This window comes from Lutra lutra, chromosome 18, assembly GCF_902655055.1.
Source record: "Lutra lutra chromosome 18, mLutLut1.2, whole genome shotgun sequence".
Taxonomy (NCBI): domain Eukaryota; kingdom Metazoa; phylum Chordata; class Mammalia; order Carnivora; family Mustelidae; genus Lutra; species Lutra lutra.
Genome location: NC_062295.1, coordinates 2,362,179 through 2,369,976, shown reverse-complemented (window position 1 = coordinate 2,369,976; position 7,798 = coordinate 2,362,179). Strand labels below are relative to the sequence as shown.

At 62.6% G+C, this 7,798-nt stretch overlaps 1 protein-coding gene across 3 annotated transcripts; it reads left to right on the top strand.

The window, feature by feature from the left end:
* The first annotated feature begins 371 nt into the window (after positions 1-371).
* On the top strand, positions 372-7,764 carry BICDL2 (BICD family like cargo adaptor 2). 3 transcript variants are annotated; one of them, XM_047713441.1, is made up of 10 exons: positions 372-524; positions 1,731-2,026; positions 4,310-4,525; positions 4,664-4,780; positions 4,857-5,003; positions 5,824-6,015; positions 6,119-6,268; positions 6,709-6,839; positions 7,080-7,200; positions 7,280-7,764. In XM_047713441.1, the coding sequence occupies exons 2-10, from the start codon at positions 1,745-1,747 to the stop codon at positions 7,439-7,441; spliced, it is 1,518 nt and encodes a 505-aa protein (XP_047569397.1). In that variant the 5' UTR covers positions 372-524; positions 1,731-1,744; the 3' UTR covers positions 7,442-7,764. The 3 variants fall into 3 exon arrangements, with proteins under 3 accessions (XP_047569397.1, XP_047569398.1, XP_047569399.1); XM_047713442.1 differs by having other exon boundaries at positions 392-477; XM_047713443.1 differs by lacking the exon at positions 372-524 and adding an exon at positions 545-613.
* Positions 7,765-7,798: the final 34 nt, after the last annotated feature.

Genomic DNA, 7,798 nt, shown 5'->3' with positions numbered 1-7,798 from the left:
GCAAGTGAGGGGTCCCCCTCAGCCTCAGCTTCCTCATCTGTAAAATGAGGACAATAGCAGTTCCTGCTTCATTAGGATGTCATAAAAGTAAACGAGTTGTGCTCATAAAAGAGCTTACTTAGCAGAGTGCTTGGTATGTTATATTTGTCCTCGTTGTCATTCTCAGTAATGTCCTACCCCACAGGGCAGTTGTGAGGGGAAAGGAGCTGACGTCTGTGCGCAGCGTGGGATCTGCACCCAACAGGTGATCAATTAATGGGGCCCATGGTTTCCGATGGCAGCGGCACGGAGCAGGTGCCCAGAGCTGGGTGGAGGCGACTTTCCTTCAGCCCCGCCCGGCCACTCTGGCCGCCAGGGGGCGCCCCAGCCCTGCCCGCTGCACCGCCCCCTCACCTGCGCCGGCCCGGCACCTGGCGCCGCCTCCGGAAGAGGGGATCCGGGACCGCGGGGACCTTGGAGGGAGCCCGGCGTCTGCGGGTGAGAGCCTGGGGGGCGCCTGAGGACGGGGGCCGTTGGAGCTTCAGGTAGAACAGGGTCGGCGCGAGAAGGCGCCGGGGGTGGGGTGGTCGAGCCTGGCTCCTGGGGCGCTCAAGCTGGAGGCGTGGGCAGGAAGGTAGGTGGTCGCTGAGCCTCGGATGCCTGGGACCGGTGAGGGGTGTGTGTGTGTGTGTGTCGAGGAGCAGGGGGCTCAGACGCCTGGATCGAGATGCTAAACAGCAGCTCGGTACGAGAAGGTGCGAGAAGGCGGGAGGAGAAGGGACGCCCCCGGGTCTCCAGAGCGGGGTTGGGGCCACAGGGGCCACCTCAGGGAGACTTCGGGACCCCGCTAGGCCGGAACAACCGCGACAACTGGGTCCTGCGGATGGGACTGGGCTTAGACATCTAGGGTGGAAGGGACAGGTGTGTGTGTGGGGGGTGCACGCGTGTGTAAGGGGTGGGGGGGGACCCCCCAGAGGGCTGGAGGTGGGGAGGGTGCCAGCGAAATCTGGTGTGTCTCCTTCTGAGCCCCCCATCGGCTGGGCCCTAAGCAGCCCTGGGAGAGCGCCACTGGGCTCCCGTCCCCAGGGGCGGGCCGGGAAGTAAACAGAAACCTGGAGTGGCCCCACCATCTGCTGGTACAACTTGTTACCTGGCCCTGCCCTGGGCCTGCCCGGGGGCCCCTGGGAAACTGGGGCCAACACTCCAGAATGGGAGGACTGGGTCTGGGCACCTGAGCTCCAAGGCATGGGGACCAAAACACCTGGATCTTGAGAAAATAGGAAAACAAGGACCAGGATACCTGGGAGGGAAGGGGGCTGGGGTCCTGGGCTTCTAGAAGTGAAGGGATCTGCAGGCCTAAATTCCCAAGGCCTGTACTCTGGGAGGGGAAGGGGCTGAGCTCCTCTTGAGTCCTGAGTCTCTGAGAACTTGGCTTCTAGAAAGAGCTTCCCTGCTGGTGAGGGGCTGGGAGCCAGGTCAGCTAAGGTGTGGGGGGTGGGGGGCACGGTCAGCAGGGTCCTGGAGCACTGGGGCAGTTACCTGGGGGCAGAGGATGTCTGTCAACAGCAGCTCATTTCCTTGTACTCCCTGCCTCAGTTTACCCCGGGGACATTAACGGAGCTGAGTGGCCAAGACACAGATCATTAACCCTTCACAGCCCAAGGAGGCCCTAGCCACAGGGCCAGATCTTGACCAGCAGGGGGCAAGTCCCAACCAGCTGCCTGTCCCCACTGACCCTCCTGTGCCCACAGAGGCTGCAGCCACCATGAGCTCCCCACAAGGACCAGGCTTCCTGTCGGGGCTGCTCTCTGGAGGTGCCTCCCCCAGTGGCAACGAGGGCTTCTTCCCCTTCGTGCTGGAAAGGCGGGACTCGTTCCTGGGAGGGGGCCCCGGGCCCGAGGAGCCCGAGGACCTGGCCCTCCAGCTACAGCAGAAGGAGAAGGACCTGCTGTTGGCTGCGGAGCTTGGCAAGATGCTTCTGGAGCGCAATGAGGAGCTACAGCGGCAGCTGGAGACACTGAGCGCCCAGCACTCTGAGCGCGAGGAAGTGAGCTGGTGGCCCGGGCAGGGGTGGGACAGGGGACAGCCTGAGCTGGCGGAGGGCAGTTGGGAGACAGGTGCGCAGGGGGAGGCCCCTGGAACAGCAGTTCAGGATTGGGCCCAGTGTTCCTGGAGGGATTCTCCAGTGGTTGAGGACATGGGCTCTGAGGACAAGCCAGGACCTGGGTTCAGGCCTCTGCCTGGCTGTGGGACCCTGGGCCAGCCACCGGCCTTCTCTGAATCTTGGGTCTGGCCCCTCAGTGGGATGGCACAACCCCAGCCACCAGTTACTGGGCACCCCTTCCCTGCCTGGCCCTGGGCTAAGCCCTTTCTGTGTGTTATCTTGGCCAATTCTCTCCTAGTCCTGTGACATAGAATTCCCCCCTCTGCCCACATAGCCATTCTGAGGGTCACATCGGGCCCCTAAACACCCCGGACAACCCCAACTCCAGCATCCATAGAGCCCCAACCATTGCTTCAGGATAGACCTGGGGAGCTTATGTCCCTCAGTTCCTCCCCCGGCCACCTGGTGGGTATGTCAACATTTAAGTGGTGCATCTTGACCCCATCACCTGTGGTCCTCATCCCCGCTTCCCATATCAGGACCAGAGCCCAAGCGTCTCATGACCTCTCTTCTCCCACATGTGCAAGCCCTAGGGATTTTGCCTCTAAACCAGATTCTGAATCTACCCGCTTCCCAGGGTCTCTGCAGCCTCCAAGCTGGCTGAAGCCAACATCGCCTCTGCCCCACCCCCGCAGCTGCCTCCTCACTCATGCCCAGCTTCCACTCCTGCCCCCAGAGCCCATTCTCCATGCTCCATTATGGGGCCGCCAGAGGCATCTTCAAGAATTGCAAATTGGATCATTTCTGTCCTTGCCTAAAATCCCCTCACGGCTCCCCATCTCACTTACAATGACACTCTTCACCAGGGCCCAAAAGTCCCTGCTCGAGGGCCTTGGCCAGTGACACCACTGTCCTCCCCTAGCACCTCTTTTTAGTTTCTCAAGTAACCCCCACGTGTTCCCTTGGGACCTTTGCACGTGCTGTTCCTTGCTGTAGCCCTCTTCTGTCCTGCACTTTAGGTGTGAAGTCAAACGTCACTTTCTCTTTAAAGAACCCCCCAGCCTCCCCCACTCTTCCTCATCAGGGTTTCTTTACAGCTCTTACACACTCCCTCTGAAACGACCAAGTTTGACCAAGTTCAAGCCTGTGTCCATGCGCCTGAGTCTCTAGACTCTAAGCTGCCAGAGGCTAGGAACCCGGTGGTCTCCAGTGCTGCAGACAGCCAGACCCCACAGCGGGAGGAGCTCAGAAGTACTGCTGGGCTGGCTAGGGGGCCAGAACCCGGGAGGTATTAAAGAGCTTGTCTAATCACAGAGAGCAGCACAGCAGGGCACCAGCAAGGACAACTGGACCCTGAACCTGGGGATTTAACCCTAGAGCTGTGTTGCCCCCACGATATTTGGTTAAGAGTTTGTGCACGTGGTTTGGAATTGCTGCCTCACTGCTTAACTGTGTGTCCCTGGGCAAGGCATTTGACCTCTCTGACCCCCAGGCTCCTCATATAGAAAATAAGTACACTGACAATTCTAACTCTGGTTGGCTGGATGAAATGGCACCAGGAAGGCGCTAGCACAGGGCCTGGCCGGAGTGCCTGCTAATATCTGGAGCACCATACATTTAGCACTGCCTTCTTGCTTTAAGGGTTTATAGAGAGTGGGGGCCAGAGGCTGGCCCCCCGACTTGCCTGCCTCCCCAAGCCTGACAGCTGGGTGTGACAAGAGCGTCCCCCCGCCTGTTGGACAGGTTTTGGGGAGGGCACGCTGAGGCCGGGGGCCCAGGCGGGGCTGGCCAGGGTTAATTAGAGAGAGCTGGCCCAGAGGAGCTGGGGGAGAAGAGCTGAGCAGAGGCTGAACCTCCTCAGCCCCTGGGACACTAGCTGGTGAGGCCATGGGCCGGGGCTTAAATTCTGCCAGACTCAGGCGCCAAAAACGGCGCCTGCGACCTCGGGTGCAGAAGCCCAGGCAGCAGCCGGAGGTGAGCGGGCATCACGGATCCTCACTCTCCTCCAGTCCCAGATCAGCTCCTCCTGCCTGACCTGGAAACCTCTCTCCACTCTCCCCACCGCTCCAAGGCTCTGGTTTTCACTCTCTGCCTGCTTCTCCCTCTTGCTTCCACACCTGTCTCAGGCCCCCCTGGACCCCCTCTGGGTCCATCTGTGTGTTTGCTCCAGCCTCCCCTCCCCCTATCCCGCCCTCTGTCCCTGACTCTCTGTCCGGGCCCCCACAGCGGCTGCAGCAGGAGAACCATGAGCTCCGCCGGGGCCTGGCAGTGCGGGGTGCTGAATGGGAGGCCAGAGCTGTGGAGCTGGAGGGGGATGTGGAGGCCCTGCGTGCCCAGCTGGGAGAGCAGCGCTGCGAGCAGCAGGACAGTGGGCGTGAGCGGGCACGGGCCCTCTGTGAGCTCAGCGAGCAGAACCTCCGGCTCAGCCAGCAGCTGGCCCAGGTGGGAGAACCGATCCTGTGTCGCTGGCAGAGGGAGGGCAGGTGTCTGTGTCCCAGTGTGGGGGTGGGTGCATGGGGCTTGGGGTCAAGGCTCAGGGCCAGCTGGGGGCTCCACTGCCTTCCCCCTCATCCCCAACAGGCCTCCCAGACCGAGCAGGAGCTTCAGAAGGAAGTGGATGGCCTTCGGGGGCAGTGCCAGGCTCAGGTCCTGGCAGGAGCAGAGCTGAGGACGCGGCTGGAGAGTCTACAGGGGGAGGTAAGTGCCAGCTGGGGCTGGGGGTGATCTGGGGCTGGCCTGGTACCCCCCCTCCAGCCCTGAGGTCTCTCCCCAGAACCAGATGCTGCAGGGCCGCCGGCAGGACCTGGAGGCCCAGATCCGGGGCCTGCGTGAGGAGGTGGAGAAGGGCCAGGCCAGGCTGCGGGCCACCCACGAGGAGCTGCTGCTACTGCGGCGTGAGAAGCGGGAGCATAGCCTGGAGGTGACCGGTGGGGGGGCGGGGGGGTGCATCTGACCAGGGCAGGGGCCACTGCCTCGGGGCTTCCAGGGAGATGAGGCCATAGCTGGGTCATGGGGAGCCCCAGAAGCTGGGCCAAGAGAGCCTGGGCATTAGCCCAGGGGCACGTGGGAGCTTTGGAAGGAGACTGAGCAGGAGTGGTCTGCCTTTAGAAGGCATCAGAGCCCAGCAGTTGGGAGGTCAGAGATGATGGGGACTTGGACCAGGTCTGGGGCAGTGGAGATGCACAAAAGGAAATGACAAGAGGCAGCAATGGCCTGATGTTTGAGCTCTCAGGAGCATGCACTCTGTGGTGAAATAACGTGGGCCCGGATCCCAACATCCCTTCTTACTTTCCTTGTCTGTGAGATGGGATGGGGATGATGAAGAGCCGACGGGAGGGTGAAGCACTCAGCGGGGTTAGAAGGATCAATAAACGCTGGAGGAGGGCCTGGAGTTAGCAGGCCGACCGGTCCGGGGAGGGGGCGGGGCCCCGCCAGGTGACCCGATGGGGTGGGGCTGGGGGGAGGCGGACTAGAAACTTTAAAGCCAGGGCACCTGTCCGCACCCTGCTTTATAGAGGAGGAAATTGGAATCTGCCGAGGGGACCTGCGCGGCCCAAGGCCGCCCAGCGATCCGGGGGTGGGAGCAGGATCCCTGGGGTGCTCCGACGCGCGGGACTGCGGGCTCTGGGCGGCGCGCCGGCGCCCCCTGTAGGTCGGCGGCGGGATGAGGGCGCCGGGCGTCCCTGGCTGGCTGACCACACTTCTGCCCTTCTGTCTGTCCCTTCTCTGTCCCTCCGCAGCTGGAACGCGCGCGCTCCGAGGCCGGGGAGGCATTGAGCGCGCTGCGGAGACTGCAGAGGCGCGTCTCAGAGCTGGAGGAGGAGTCGCGCCTTCAGGACGCCGACGTGTCGGTAGCCTCACTGCAGTCCGAGCTTGCTCAGAGCCTCGACGGTGACCAGGACCAGAAAGCGGACGGACGCAGAGACGCCCCGGTGAGCTCGTGGCCCACTAGCCCCCACGTGCCATGCAGACTCCGCCCCTCCTCCTTTCCCCAGGAGGTCCGACACCTCACTGACGGATTCCTTTGGCGAACAGAACACTCTGTCCCCTGAGATCCAAGAGGCATTCAGCCACCAGCCTTCAGCCCAAGAGGAAAGCCTGGAGCCTCCCAAGAAGCGAGCATCCCTGAGGCCAGGGGAGATACTCGAGGAGAAGGAGGCCGAAGTGGCCCGGCTGCAGGATGAGGTGTGGGAGTGCGAGAGCGGATGGAGAGCCCCTCCCCAGGCCAGTTTCTCTTGCCCATCTACACCTCTGAGCCTTTGCCCACTAATTCCCCCTCTACATGGATCTATCTTCATCCCAACAAACTTGTAGTTATGCTTCAAGAGCCAGACTGTATGCCACGCCACCTCTTCCAGGAGGGCTTCCTGGGCCCCATTTCCCCCCACCCCCCAGCCCCACCTCCTAGTGCTTCTCTCAGCATCCCTTCTGCAGGCTTACACCACCCCGCCGACCCTACCCCACCCCATCCTGCACCAGCCCGGGGCCTCAGATTATTCTCCACATTGGCTGCAGCTGCCCCGAGAGTTTGTGGAGCAGGCGAGGGAGGGCCTGGAGACCTGAAGCCCTGGCTGCTGGGAGACCCAGGGGCCCACCTGCTTCTCTTCACCTTCCCCTGCCTACAGATCACGCTGCAGCGGACAGAGATACTGTCCCTGCGGGAGGAGCTGCGAAGGCAGAAGGAGCTGCGAACACAGGAGGACCCCGAGGAGGCCCTTAGCGGCGCCCTCTCGGATCGGGACGAAGCTGTGAACAAGTGAGCCTCTGCCACCATGCACCACAGCCCCCGTGGGACTCCCAGGCACCCTGGGCCTTCGAATCCCACCCCCCAACCCCCGCCACGTGATATAGTTATCCCCACACCCACCGGGAGCCCTCCGACCTTGCTTTCGGTGTCAGCAGCACCACTCCCGTCGGGGTCCAGCGGCGTCTCGCCACGCCCGCTCCCTGACGCCCGAGCGCCCTCGGACCCACTCTTTGCGCCTCTTGCCGGCAGAGCGCTGGAACTGTCCCTGGAGCTCAGCCGCGTCTCTCTGGAGAGGGACTCGCTCTCTCGGGAGCTGCTTCGCACTATCCGCCAGAAGGTGGCGTTGACGCAAGAGCTGGAGGCCTGGCAGGTGAGGGGCGGGACCGGAAGGGCGGGGGACCGGAAGGGGCGGGGCCAACCGCGCCGACCCGCTCCTGTGGCCGGCGCAGGACGACATGCAGGTGGTGATCGCACAGCAGCTGCGCTCGCAACGCCAGAAGGAGCTCAGTGCGGCCGGATCATCCCCGCATCGCGCCGCAACGCGCTTCTCGCTGCGCCTGGGTCCTGGGTCCGCCGGCGGCTTCCTGAGCAATCTCTTCCGAAGGACCTGAAGGACGGGCGAAGGGGACCGCCAGTGGCCTATGGTTCACGTAACTCTTCTGGCCAATGTAGCACCAGGGCCCTGTCTTCCAGAGGGGGCTGGTGCCCTCCGCGCCCCGGGAAGCTGGGCAAAGGCTCAATGGGAGCAGGGGCCAGCTTTGGGGGCCAGGGACCCCAGGTGGGTGGCGGGGCAGGTGAGGCAGAGTTGTTTTAAATCCATATAGGTCTCTGTTTTCTAAGCACCTTGCGCCTGGCGTGCTCCAGGGCAGAGATGGGGGTGGGTATTTATGTATCAAGGTCGAACAGAGTAATATATAAAAATCATTACCCCAAATTGGCCTCCATTCTTGGGAAGAACATAAGCGGAA